We start from the raw sequence: 15,582 nt of genomic DNA on the forward strand, positions 1-15,582 counted from the left end.
TGCGTACCAGAAATTCGGATAAGGAATTCTGTTAACCCGGGAGAAGGTGTTAGGCATTCCCAAGTTCCGTGGTTCTAGCACGGTCGCTCAACTGTTATATTCGACTTGATTATCTGATTTTATACAAATATGAACTTGTGTGCAAATTTTAACCTTTTACCGCTTTCATAATTATTATTATTGTTTTTTTACAAGGAATTGCAACGTCGTGAAAACATATCTCGAACCACGTTACATCAATGCACACGCGGTTGTTGACATATCTCGACTCGGTTGAGATTTGGATTTGGGTCACATAAATGTGCACCCGAGTTAAGGAAAATAAATTATTAAAGGCGCGCCTAAAGCAACTAGCGTATTGTTATTTTGGGGAAGGCCGTAAAATTCGCTAACGGCATGTCCCGAATTCTAATTATTTTAATATATACATTTAGAGGGCCCCGCAGCTTGTGCATTTTTGTTTGTCGAGGCTCGTCTCACTCATTGTAAAAAAAGGAATTTGCAACGTCATGGAAATGCATCTCAGACCACGTCACAATCAATGTACCCGTGATTAGAGACACATTTCGACTCCGTTGAGATTTGGATTTGGGTCACATAAATGTGCACCCGAGTTTAAGAAAAATAAATTATTAAAGGCGCGCCTAAAGCAACTAGCGTGTTGTTATGTTGGGGAAGGCCGTAAAATTCGCTAAATGGCAGGTCCCTAATTCTAATTATTTTAATACATACATTTAGAGGGCCCCGCAGCTTGTGCATCAACGTGTACTGGAGGAATCTAAATAACAGAAAACTCTATATCGCTTGATTGAATGTCATTGTAAACAATCTGAAAATCAAAATACACTCAAAGTGAACTACCTTTGCTGTATGGTTACAAAGTTATGCTCATTACATGAAATATGTATGTGTATACTGTTTTTAGTATACAAATGTATTCATATTAATTTGGAAAATAGGGAAATAAAATGTAGGTTGTATGCAACTGTATTGACTAACAGAAATATATTCTACAAAAGCCACTTAACAAATAGTAAATTACCATATTTCTCTAGTCATTGAACATGCCGTTCATCAGATAAACATAAGTTGGCTGATTGATAGTGGATCTCCAATTGAGTATTCTGAGTATCCGGTTATCAACTCACAGTGCAATTTTGGGGTCAACCTTTGAACAGCACTCGTAAAACCAAACTTGCATGGCGAGAGACACCCCAACTATCCTATAATACTTCCTTTTAGAATATATCTTCTTGCTAATAGATTTTATAAGGTATTGAAATGCTTTTATACCCCATGGATAATCAGAATATCTCTCACTCTCGACCAAGTCAAAGTATAGTCTTGGGATGGTTGTGCTGTTCTTCTCGGATGAAAATATGAAAATATGTATTAAATACAACACAACTATCCTGATGGCATCCCCATCGTTATCATGACCCTAATTCTTCTCATCAAAGCATGTCAACAAATCTTTCTTTTTGGCAAGATTTGCACCGCCAAAGTATGTCTCAACAATCCGGTTAGGCACCTTTTTATTGAACTGAAAATCATCAGGGTCACCAACACAATTGAGACCAGTGACAAGCGCAAACTCCCTGATTGAGAAGGATAATATTGTACTATTGACGTATATTGAAAATACATCGCCATGACTTCCTTCTAATTGCAGAACCATGAAGCACCTAAACAATTGATGTTAGACTTTACAATGCTTCATTTCAAGGAAACTTCCAAAACAAGTAGTACTCAATAGTTTGTACTGCTTTGGAGTAAGTTTTTCTTTGAGGTCGGAGACTATGTCTGTGTTAGTATATGAACTGATATGCGGTGAAAAAATAGGCTGTTATTTCACAAATAGTTTAATTTCCTGCATACAACAAAAATTACAAATTTTTTTTAGATGTCAACGACAATACATATTTCATGGTATAATTGTTTTGAATACATATAAATACAACTAAATAAAATATGCAAAATATACTGGAGTAAGAAATCAGTGATGGAAATAGTTGTATATATATGATACATCCATATAAAACAATAAAGTCATGGCAATGAGTACAAAATAGTGAAGGCAACTTTGAAAATCCTTATTAATACAACTACATACAATATGGAAAGATCAATGTAGTAAGTACAAAATACAGTAAATGTACTTTTGAATACATCTAAACACATCTAAATACATTATGCAAAAGACACTAGACTAAATAAGCATACAAATCAGTGAAGCCAAAATTTGTATACATATAAATACATCTACATACACACATGCAAAATTAATTGTAATAAGAACAAAATCAGTGATGGAATTTTTGAATACTTTTGAATACATCTAAATACGATATGCAAAGGTCATTGTATTAAGTATAAATTAAATATAGTGAATTAAATTTTGTATACTTATGAATACATCAACATATATATATATAAATCAAATCAACAAATAAGAAGAGGAAGCTATGTATCAACTATTGCGCACATATATATATATATATATATATATATAATAATAATAATAATAATAATAATAAATTGAAGAAGGTAATAATCAATGTATGAGGACTTAAATACATATTGATCCATAAAAAATTACCTTTTCGTCCCGTGTATCCGAGCTATTACTTGCATCGACCTCCTTTCCCTTGACACATGAAGCTTCAACCATAGGTTTTTTTTCTCTTTTCCGCAACGGGAAGTGTTGATTCTTTCGAAGATTTCTCAACTTGGGCTTGTTTCAAAGTGTCATTGTGTAATTTTGTTCTCTTCTCCGCAACCGTTTTTGCTACTGAACCTGCAAATTCCAATTCCGCTTGAGTGGTTTGCAAAGAGAAAGAGGGCCTATCAAAATTAAGTACTTTGGTGGGTATACCTCTGGTAACATCTTGTGGGATGTTGAATCAAACATTGGGGAGAAAATCTCAAGTTTTATGTTGAATACAATAACAATGGTTAGTAGAGATAAACAGAATAAACAAAAATAGCGAAATTCTAACAAGTTAAGTACTTACCACAACTATTTATAGTAAAAAATAATGAAAATTGAGAGAGACAATGTGATGACATGTATAAAATTAGGATGGAGACTAAGAATGGGGAAGAGCTAGGCGATGTGGGTGAGAGAAATTTTGAGTTTCAACATCGTGTTTTCTGGGAATGGGGGAAGAGAATGTCGTGTATCAAATTAGAGAGAGATAAAACGTGGAGTGAGAAGTTTACATCAAATACAGTAATTATGTGAGAGAGAAATCTGAAAAAGAAGAGAGAAAAATAAAAAAATAGCATATATAGTGGCTTAAGGGTAGGAGGTAACCAAAAATAGATATTTTGCTATAAACATTAAAAGGTAGCTATAGAATATAATTTTTTAAAATGGTATTTATTTAATATAAATGAGGTGTTAATTTTTGCTATAGGAGGTAAAAATTCCTAAATCAAAAGGGCCGGAGCTAAGTTGTTCCCTTCTGCTAGAGGCCATTTTGGAGTTTTAGAAGTGAGAATCGACCAATCTGTTTAAGTCAAGTAGTAAACTCTACTTCTTTAATAACTTTTAATAAAATTTGTTAAAAGGTGGATGAAGTTTCAAGAGCAAAATTATCAAACGAATATAGCAGTGAAAAATTGAATAATAGGCAAACACATTGAGAGTTGATCTTGAGAACTTTTGATAACTCAATTTTCTTAAGAACTCAGGTTTGATATCAGGAAAAAAATTTGAGATGACTTGGTTATAATTTTGGGAACTCAAATCACGGTACTGATAAGATGACTTGCAATGGGAGAGGAAAAAGTTGGTTGACAAGAAATTTTTTTGATATATTCTCCACGTGTCATTCATTAATTCATCTTTTTTGCCATGTCGTGTGTTTGAAAGTCATGCACCACATCTTTACAGGAGATTGTCATTTAGGGGTCTGGTACGTAGTCTAAATTGTCGTGGGATTATAATCCTTGGATTGTAATTCCTGGACTAAATTTTCCACATGGGATGTAGGATAAAATAATTCCAAGTTTAATAGGATAAGATGGAATATTCTGGATTAAGTCTGAAATTTAACTTATACCAAACACGAAAAAAATTTAATCTCAAATCTTATCCCTCGTACCAAACTACCCCTTAGGAATCTAATAGGCACAGTTTGCCTCTAGTTCAAGTGTTGATAGGTATAATCCTTAGTCAAGTGTTTAAATGGAATAGTTGGTCATGTTTGAGAGGCCGCCTATGTATTCAACCAAATACATTTATATAAAAACACTACTTAATCATTACATACTGATTTCCTTAGGAACTTAGTCCCAATGGCGATATGCGCAATACAAAATATTCCCTATGTTATCAATGCCATATTTAGCCACCAGGTTAAGAACTTGGTTTCCTCTTCCGAATATGTGAAAGAAGTACTGGTGTTCATAATCCAATGACCAAAAAAAGCCCGCAACTTCAAAAATGGGGCTAATGCTAGAAACACGACTTCTAGTAGTCAGTAGATCTTTTCAAAAATCAAATTAATAATCTGACATGTCATCCGACATCTCATCTTCATCCCCACAAGTATCAAATGAAAATTCAAAACCTTTCAGAGAGTCACCAGGGTGCTTCACATCTTTAATTTGTCCAGAAATTCTACTACTCAAGACTTCATTGAGGCTAACATTTTTGCACAGCCGCAGGTCAAGTGATACAGGATGAGGACAGCCATCAAGAATAGCTAGGAGGCCTTCATTTGTCATAGTATTCCCAATGAGCTGAAGGTTCTGTAAGGCAGGCAAGTTCTTAGCAATAGCTAGAGCCTCTTCGTTTCTAAAATCTCCTTCACCAAAGTCATCACCTGATCCCATATAACATGAGTTATTCAATTTAAAGGACGTCAACCGTGGGCAAGAGCGTCCAAGAGCTTCAATTCCCTCTGTGGTGATATCAGTGTGCGTCAGACTAAGCTCCTCTAACAATGGGAGCTTTTGAACTGCTTCAACCGACCCGTCACATAACATACCATAGCAACAAGCAATACTAAGTCTTTTCAGTTTTCCTGATCTGGTAAACAAAAGTATAAATGAATCAATGGATGTGTCCAGTGAATGAAGCGGTATCACTAAACACAGTCAGGCCTAGTACAGAAGACTAGTGCAAGGTATAATAGTAGGATAAAACAATATACTCCTTTACTTTAACAAAAAGAAGAAAAAAAAAGTAAACAACATCAGACAGATTTAGCGAAAGAGCAGTTTTCTGTGTATCATTTCTGTTGGCGAAGTAAGAGGAGGAATGGAGTTTTAGGGGCAACACAAACAAAAAGAGTAAGGAAATACCACGGTAATGAATTCGGCCTAACATGTCTTACCTCTCTTCTTGTTGTAATCTGGGAAGATAGGAACTAAATGGGATGAAAACTATTATTTCACTTAAAATACTTTTTAAATATGTTTTTAATTTTTTAATTTATGTGAACCTATTTCCTTTTTGGTCTGTTCCAAAAGAATGACCCCTTTCTAAATTTGTTAACAATTTAGCTTAAACTTACAATTCTACCCTTAATGAGAAGCTTTTATAAGCACACAAATACTCTGGGCCCCTTTTTGACTTGTTTAGGACCACAAATTCCAAAAATCTTTATTTTTTCTTAAACTTCGTGCCCAGTCAAACAAGTTCACATAAATTGAAACGGAGGGAGTAGTAACTAATGTCTTTTTTCATTTTCGCTCAAGTACTTCCCATAATGACAGCTTGTGGCAGTGCTTGGACTCTCACTACTAGAAAATAGCTTTTTTTTACTACCAAAATAGTCAGAAAGTATCTATTTTGATTGTTTTTAAGCAGTCGAAAAATTTATTTTGCCAAAGATCCGAGAAGGTAGGTATTTTCCGACTGAAGTAGTCAGAACATTAATTAAATAATCATTTATTTTAAATTATTTTTGACCACCGTAGTCAGAATGTTATATATAAAAAAAATTATTTATTAAATATTTCGACTGTCGTAGTCGAAACATATAGGTGTGAAAATAATTTTATTTATTTTTCTGACTACATTAGTCTGAATTTGTAATATGCTGGAAATTTTCAATAAACAACTTTTTGACCATTGTAGTCGGGAAAATCATTATTTCTCGGTAGAATGTACTATTTTTTCGATTACAATAGTCGAAAAATTGGGTATTTTTAGGCAAAATTCTGCCAATTTATTAACTATACCACCTGCCAAATAACCAATACAATAATCCAACAAATCATTTCCAACCAATCAAACCGAAGAAAATTCAAATTACTAAAACATTCAACAAACAAACACTCAAACCTCATTAAATAATATCAAACTAAAGCATTAATCAAAGTCTAAATACTCAAAACCATTCAAATCAAGTCTAAGTAGCTAATAGATATCAACACTAATATAATAAAGTTTAAACATACCACAATGTCCAAACCTACCATAAAGTCTAAACATCTAGGAATAACAAACAACCATAACACACTACGCTTCATCAGATTTTGTCTCTTCATCATCACAAGATTGGGGCATGTGCTTTTTCATGAATTTATCCACTTTGGCAAAGTAAGCTTCAACTATTTCAATCCGTTTCGACATCAATTCAATCTGCTTTTGTATCGCTTCCATTTCTTCCTGGTTTTGCGCAGTAAAAGCATCCGACAACAATAGTGATGGACGAAAAGAGAAAGGTTGTACTCCAAGCACGTAAACTCTACCTTTCGATACACCACCTATGTCCATATAGAAGTCATATCATCGGGTGATGGTTAGATTGAGCTACCATCCTCAGAAGCAGGCTGCATTTGACTCCATTCATCCAAGCTTCTATGAAATAAAAATTATATAAACAAATTAATATCAAAGCAAAATGGAAATAGTTTTAAAGTTATGATCTTACATATGTTTCCTCTCCACGTGGCTCGACCCATCCTTCTTCTTATGTATATTGGCAAAGACCTCAACATGAGACACTTGTCACTTTTCCTGTAAAATTAATAGGATACAGAATTTAGATAAAAGTTCAGTTGTGTTTAAATAAAACCAAAGAAAATAAAGGTGAAATTTACCAATCTTCATCGATGTGCAGATCCCCCAGTGTGCAACGAGCCACTCTTTTGAGAGGCTCGGGCTGCCTTTGCTCGTTTACTCTTCTTCTTAAATTCAACACCATCCCATATTTCTAAAAAATGTAGCCACATAGCTTCTTTTATCTAATCAGGCTTCTGCTTTTCTCGAGCTTTATACAATAAATCTGAAATTCTATTTTTTTGCTTTCTTCTCGAAAACATCTTTTATTTCATTGTCATAACATTGTTGCCACACACTTCGTATGCAAAATAATTAAATAAAGTAGATTGAAATTGGGTATTTGATAAATAAATTAAAAATACAGTTTACATGTACCCTAAACTGATTCCACATTGCATCTCTGATATGATATAAAATTTCTTTCCATCTACCCCAAGCACATGGTTATAGAGTCTCTTAAGCCACTTTACAATGATGATTGGGGTAGATGAAAAAAAATTCCATATTATACCAGAGATGCAATGTGGAATCAGTTTCGGTTACATATAAACTTTATTTTTAAATTATTTATTAAGTACTCAATTTCACTCTACTTTATTTAATTTAATTTGCAAAGGCAGTGTGTGGGGCAGCAATTTTATGACAATGAAATAAAAGAAGTTTATGAGAAGAAAGCAAAAAAAGGATTTCAGATTCATTCTATGAAGCTCGAGAAAAGAAGTTTGATTGGACAAGAGAAGATGTGTGGCTAAAATTTTTAGAAATATAGGATGGTGCTGAATTTATGAAGAGTGAACGAGCAAAGGCAACCCGAGTATCTGAAAAAAGTGGCTCGTTGCACACCAGGGGATCTATAAACTTTGTTGTACATCGATGGAGATTGGTAATTTTCACCTTTATTTTCTTTGATTTTATTTAAACAGAATTGAACTTTTATCTAAATTCTATATCCTATTAATTTTGTAGGAAAAGTTAAAAGGGGGGTCAGTGTCTCATAATGAAAAAGAAGGATGATTCAAGAGAAGGATGGGTCGAGCCACGTGCAGAGGAAACAAATGTAAAATCATAACTTTAAGACTTCCTATTTTGCTTTGATAGTAATTTATTTATATAATCTTATTATTTTTGTTTCAAGATGGATTTCATAGAAGCTTGGAAGAATGTCGTCAGACGCAGCCTGCTTCTGAGGATGATACCCTAATCCAACCGTCATGGATATATGTGGCAGGTGGTGTATCGAAAGGTAGAGTTTACAGGCTTAGAGTACAATCATCCTCTTGTCGTCCATCGTTAGTGTTGTCAGATGCTTTTACTGCACAAATCAGAAAGAAATGAAAGCGAAGCCAAAGCAAATTGAATTGTTGTCGAAACGGTGTGAAACAGCCAAAGTCACTTTGCTTAAGTGGATAAGTTCATGAAAAAGCACATGCCCCAATCTTATGACGATGAAGAGACAGAATCTGATGAGGGAGTAGTGTGTTATGATTGTTTGTTATTCCTAGATGTTTAGACGTTATGGTAGGTTTGGACGTTGTGGTATGTTTAGACTTTATTATATTAGTGTTGATGTATATTAACGACTTAGACTTGATTTGAATAGTTTTGAGTATTTAGACTTTGATTAGTGCTTTAGTTTAATATTATTTAATGGGGTTTGAGTGTTTGTTTATTGAATGCTTTAGTAATTAGAATTTTCTTCGGTTTGATTAGTTGGGTTGGTTGGTTGGAAATGATTTGATTGAATTGATTGGATTATTAGTTTGTTTATTGTATTGGTTATTTGGCAGGTGGTGTAGCTAATAAATTGACAAAATTCTACCAAAAATATACCCAGTTTTTCGACTACTGTAATCTGAAAAATGGAACATTCTACCCAAAAATAATGATTTTTTCGACTATAGCGGTCGGAAAGTTTATTGAAAATTTCTAGCAAATCGCAATTTCTGACTGCTATCATCGATTTTTTTTTAATTATTTTCACCTTTATGTTCCAACAACAACAGTCGAAATATTTAATAAATAATTATTAATTATTTTTTAATATAAATAATTATTTAATTAATGTTTCGATTACTTCAGTCGGAAAATACCTACATTTTCGGATCTTTGGCAAAATACCATTTTTCGACTACTTAAAAACAATTGGAATGTAGTCGGAATAGATACTTTCCGACTATATTGGTAGTAGGAAAAAAACTATTTTCTAGTAGTGCCTGGACGTCAAAAGCTAGCAGAAATTCCTAATCCACACTTATATAGTTATTTGTGGAGGAACATTCACATTCAAAGAAAAGAACATAAACTTCTTTCTGATGTATAGGAAATTAAAAGTTCATGGGACATACATTGGATTATGTCAACTATACATCAACTATTGATCATGAGTGTGAACTATTACTAGGTTATTTAATGGTTCTACGCTTGAGCAAAACTCACACACCAAAAGGAAGCGTCGAGAACTAAAACATATGGCTATTTGTCTTAAAACCTGTGGTTATTTTTTACCATTTTAACATTGTGTTCAGTCAAACATGTAGAAAGCAGAACGGATGAAGTAAATTAATAGGAAGTTCTTCCAACTATTCTCCTATCGAATTTAACTTTAACACATTTGATGGTGTAAAGAATTTTTGCATTGTCTACGCAACTTAGCATATAAAACTGTACTAATAGTGTAAAAATTTATTTCACATTGTTGGTGTTGTAGCAAACGGAGGTACCATGAGCTCCTAAACTAGTACTACCTTTTATGTATGAAGTTGTTGATTCAGTTCAAGTTCAGGCAGAAGTTTCAATATTCACAGTGTAGTCCTACTTTTACTGTTATTTCAGTAGTACCTCTGTTAGCTAGGTCACTGTTGGACTCTTATATTTGGTTATGACATGTCTTGATTGAAAAACCTTATTTCTTCTATCTTTTACTCTGTTTTAATGCAACCTTCCATTATATTATTTCTTGTTCTTTTCATTCCTTGTTAATTTCACATTATGTTTGCAATCCACCACCAACTAGGGCAACCATGGGCAGAGGGAGAGCATTAGCTACGGGTATGGATGAACCCAGTAGCTTTTGCTTAAAACATGTATTTGTATTAGAAAATTCATAAAATTTGTATAAATATTTAATTGCGAACCAGTAACTAAGACGAGCTATGGGTTCAACGACCAATTCAAACCCCAAAAACTTCAAATCCTACCTCCGCCTCTGAAGGCAACCACCGCTAAACTCTTCCAAATGCAAGAACAAAAATAAACATTTCTAAAAAGGTTAACCAAAAAACAAAAAGAAATAAAGGAACAACAAACAAACAAACAATGCGCCTACACTGGAAGCCTAAACTAAGGAAAGACAGAAATTACCTTTCTGCTACATAGGAAAGCAACTTATCAGTGGCAAAGTACTCCAAATTGATATCAACTAATTCGCCTTGGCTGCGATCGACGGCATGTCGGCACATTTCCCCTAAATCGTAATCCATATCAGATGGTTCCAACCATGGCGGCTTTTTCACCATTGACGCCTTCTGGTTTTTGCCTTCTGTGTGTTGGGTCCTTGTAGTGTAAGATGCATTTAAATATTTCATTTCCAATATCTTTTGCCGCCTTCTTTTGTATTTGCTCAACATTATATTTTAAGCTGCATTTTCCAGAATTTATTATATTTTCTAAAAGGGTAAAACTAATTTTCTCCCTTTAAAAAATCAAACTCTTCTTTCAACTTTAAAGAAAAGAAATATTCTCCCTCTATCATAAGAAATGTCTATTTTGCCCTTGAGTTTTTCAATTTTCCCCTTAAACTTTACTTAAAAAATTAAATTCCTCTTCTAACTTTGAATAAAAAATATTCTTTTGCTCCTATTTTATGTATCTATTTTGCACTTCACATTTTCGATTCTCCTTCTATGAACTATTTAAATGATATTTCATTTTTAAAGTAGGTCCTTTATTAAATTATGCTATATCTTATTCTAAAATGTAGTTTAAGTTCATAAAATATAAATGGATCTGCGAAGTTCTTAATTAGTAAAATGCAATACCATAACTCATCATTTTGAGTTACTCTTAATCATTATAGTTTTATAGATAAATAGAACTTTAATTATTCATTTGTTAAAAAAAGTTGAGTGTCAACAGGGCTAATTCGGGAGTTTGATGCATGATTTATGTTAGAAACTAATAGGCGAGCTCCACGCGTTGAGCATTAAGCATGTTTCGAGTACGCAGTCGAACGTAAGTCTCACATAACTAAGCTCACACCTGAGCCTCAAGCCTTTTGATAGTGCCTCGCCCCAAGGCAAGTCCCAAAAAAGCTTTTTAAAATACTGGTTTTGGATCGTTAAACACATACATAGTGTTAATTAGACATATTCACGTTTGACATAATTCATAATACAATTAGATATACCATTTGAATTATGTTGTTATTGGTTCGAGTCCCTTGAAACATACAGATGAAAAAATGAAAATTGAAATCGTTTGTCAATGTCTAAAAATCACTAAAATGTTTTCCGCTTAACGAAAATGGAAGAAAAGAAACTGAGCCAATGCTAGAAAAAGAACACCTAATTTTTTTTTTCCTTCTGAAATATTTTACTAAATTGAAACTGGTTCAGGCATTTCATTTTTAAGTACATGCGGATGGATTGCATATAGGTGTTCGTAACACGTAGCGGAAGACAATAACAATCCTAGGTAGATCTTTTCGTGTTTAAAATTTATCTACATGTCAAAGATATGATCTAAGACGTACCTGGTGAAGAGAGTCTCATTTCAAAATTCTTCGATAGTGCGAAGACTCTATGCATATCCACACCGAGATCGATCCTTGCTATCAACTCTTTGATCAATGAAACCCGCGAACAAATTGAACGAAATATTGTGCTGAAATTTTTCTCAAAAATCTCAACTCAATGTTAGAAGAACAAGAAACACTCTCTTGTCTTGTGCAGTGGCGGAGCAACTCATTGGCAAGGGGAGTCAATTGACACCCCTTCGCCGGAAAATTACACTGTATAAATATGTTAAATTCTTTATTTTATGTGTATATACTATACGTTGACTCCCCTTGATTTTTTTGTGTGCTTACTTATTTATATTTTGACTCCCCTTAGTTAAAATCCTAGCTCCGTCACTGGTCTTGTGTTGGCAAATTTTCTTTCATCACCATTTATATAGCATTCCATATAAATTATTTTTCTGTTTGGTTGAGATAATAATTTAATTAGGTAAAAGTTCATTTCAAAAATAAACTTCATGGAATTTTGTACGTAAAAATCTAAAACCTATTCTAAATGGCCGCAGCCTTCTACACGGACTTTCCATGCCCAACGTCAAAGTTGGATAGTAAAGTGAAATCCAACAACAACAACAACAACCCAGTGTAATCCCACAAGTGGGGTCTGGGGAGGGTAATATGTACGCAGACCTTACCTCTACCCCGAGGGGCAGAGAGGCTGTTTCCAGGAGACCCTCGGCTCGAAGAGGCAACAAGAGACACTATATTAGTACTATCAATATACTCATAATAAAACAACATAAAATACCATAAAATCCATAACATAACATAAATACCATAAAAAATAAAGTAACAGCAATATAAGAGATATAGAAAATACGAGAAAGATGTAAGGTATTAATACACAGAAGATAAAGCCCATCATCAGTAGTTGATCAATAGCATTCTAAGACTAATTCCTAACTGGCTAGTCTCACTCTAGTGCGCTGTAAAAAAAACATCACAATTTTTCCTAACCTACAACCTTAATGCTCGATCTCCACAATTCCCTGTTTAGGACCATATCCTCAGTAAAGTGAAATCCAATTATTCGATTTTTCTTATAAGTCATTATAATACTTTACAAACAGAAAGTTGGAATCCCATAAAAATAGATTTCACGTAGCCAACGTCTCTTGTGGGATTTACAATCCAATTCCAAATTGGATACTTTATTAATATTTATATATCCTATATATATTAATTATAACTATAATATATATATATATATATATATATATATATATATATATATATATATATATATATATATATATATATATATATATATATATATATATTTCAACCAAGAGAAATAATTTAATTTTCTATTCCAAATAGAAAACTTCAATTTGTTCACAATATTAATCATACCCTCCGTGCTAGCAAAGAATATAATAATATTTTATTTAGACTAATAATTAAATTTTTTTGACTAATAAAATTCCTTAATTTAATTATCAAATAATAAGTTAATTAATCCTTTAGCAAGGATCAGAACACTCGTAAGTGTGCGATCCCATAGGTTCAATACTAAACCGGTAGTAAATTGATCACATCAATATACTAATCAAGGTGGCGTCTAGAAACACTCCTTAACGATCGGATAGCATAAAGTATACAATTTACTCTCAAGAACTAGTAGAAGAATAATGTAGTAATTCCTTCTGTTCTTATTGCTCTAGGTCACCCTAGGATATGGTTCAACTGTCAAATCATAATAGGTGACCAACTATGTGTTCATGTCAAATATAATCGACCATTGAATGACCTAAGAAATTCATTTCTTCTTTCAATCAATTGTCCTGGCGAAGGTCTTAGTTTGGTCGTTTATAATTCATGACAACATGGAGCTTAAACTCATTACCAAGAGTTGAAAGATTCCATCTTGATCAATCACTAATTGTACACGTATTTAATCGTACCCAATATCCTTTCAACTATCGCCCTAGGGCCATAGGTGTCTGGTATCAAAGCACAATAAATAACTTGTCAATTACTATGACGATCTCAGGTCAAAGGAAACTCTTACATCACATTCTTCAAGAGAATATCCTATTGACAGTTTATGGTAATTCTAACCATTAGGAATTATCCAATGAGTTAGTTCAATGATCATATCTCTATATGCGTCATCTACCTATGTGATTTAATTAATGAGATCAACTAATCTTTATCTCATAAAAACGATCACATAAATATTGATCTAACCGGATTACTAATGTCCAAATTAATAATCCTACGATCAAGAACAAATTTCGATTAAATTATAAGAAACTTTACTCTCATTATCATGATCTCCATCACGATGACAAGTCTCAAAATTTAATCAAGGACCTTATCAAATAAATCAAGCAATTAATAATAATGATAAAAGAATATCAAATGCCATATATATATTTTATATCAAATAACGTTCACAAAAATATGTTCAAGTCATCAAATATGATATTGGATCTAAGGCATATCTGCTATATCCCTAACAATCTCCCACTTATCTACTATATCCCTAACAATCTCCTACTTGCACTAGAGCTATAACAAGGTTCTTACCTCTAACAATTTAATCAAGGGCATATTTAATTAGGTAGAATTCATAATAGGATCGAGTATTAAGTCCAAGATTCTTACCTCTAATAAGTTCTCCTTGATTCCCTCTTCAATCTCTCTAAAAAAGCTCCAAAACCAAGTCAAAAATAGTGGACTTAGGCCAAAAATCGCGAAAATGGCCTTTTAAACATTCTTCCCAGCGATTTGAAATCCTTCTTCGCGAACGTGGTCAAAGCCTCACTTTTCCGAAGCAGAAAATACCATCGACCAAAATTTCTCTTACGCGAACGCGACCACCCCATCGCAAACGCGATGCTTCAGCCGCTCGAACCTTCACAAACGCGGGACCCTCATTGCGAACGTGAAGTCCAATGCTCCTGCCTCACACTCCAACCCTTCGCGAACGCGAAGCACAATCGTCTGCAACACTAACAACAGATTTTCTGCAATCTTTTCCAACTTGAAATGGTTCGTTCAACCACCCAAAACTTATCCGAGGCCCTTGGGACCTCAAACAAACATGCCAACCTATCCCATAACATCATTCAAACTTGTTCCAACCTTCGAAACACTCAAAACAACATCAAAACACCAAATTTGCATCGGATTCAAGCCTAAAATTTCAAAATCTTCCAAATTCCGCTTTCGATCAAAAAGTCTATCAAACTACATCATGACCTAAAATTTTGTACACACATCCCAAATGACACAACAGACCTACTACAACTCCTAGAATTCCATTCCGACCCCTATATCAAAATCTCACCTATCAACCGTAAAATGCCAAAATTTCAATTTCGCCAATTCAACCCTAAATCTACTTTGGACCTCCAAAACACATTCCGATCACTCTCCTAAGTCCCAAATCACCTCTTGAAGCTGTCCGAACCATCAGAACTCACATCCGAGCCCTTAACACATAAGTCAATATCCGGTTGACTTTTCCAACTTAAGCTTACTCAAAAGAGACTAAGTGCCTCAAACCTTACCAAAACCTCTCCGAACCCGAACCAATAAAAACATGATAGTATATAATACAACTGAACAAAGCCATAAGAAGCAAAAATGGGAAAAACGGAGCGGTGAATCATGAAACGACCGGTTGGGTCGTTACATCCTCCCCCTCTTAAACAAACATTCGTCCTCGAACGAGTTAAGAAACATACTTGAAGCCTCAAACAGGTGAGGATATCTGCTCCACGTCTCCTGCTCGGTCTCCCAGGTAGCCTCCTTCACG

At 33.8% G+C, this 15,582-nt stretch overlaps 1 protein-coding gene across 1 annotated transcript; it reads right to left on the reverse strand.

Moving 5' to 3' along the window:
• Nucleotides 1–4,105: 4,105 nt before the first annotated feature.
• Nucleotides 4,106–10,627, reverse strand: LOC142180593 (F-box protein SKIP19-like). Its single transcript, XM_075252657.1, has 2 exons — nt 10,382–10,627; nt 4,106–5,038 (listed from the first exon to the last, which is right to left on the reverse strand). The coding sequence occupies exons 1-2, from the start codon at nt 10,603–10,605 to the stop codon at nt 4,510–4,512; spliced, it is 753 nt and encodes a 250-aa protein (XP_075108758.1). The 5' UTR covers nt 10,606–10,627; the 3' UTR covers nt 4,106–4,509.
• Nucleotides 10,628–15,582: the final 4,955 nt, after the last annotated feature.

The sequence above is a fragment of the Nicotiana tabacum genome, chromosome 5, assembly GCF_000715075.1.
Source record: "Nicotiana tabacum cultivar K326 chromosome 5, ASM71507v2, whole genome shotgun sequence".
Taxonomy (NCBI): domain Eukaryota; kingdom Viridiplantae; phylum Streptophyta; class Magnoliopsida; order Solanales; family Solanaceae; genus Nicotiana; species Nicotiana tabacum.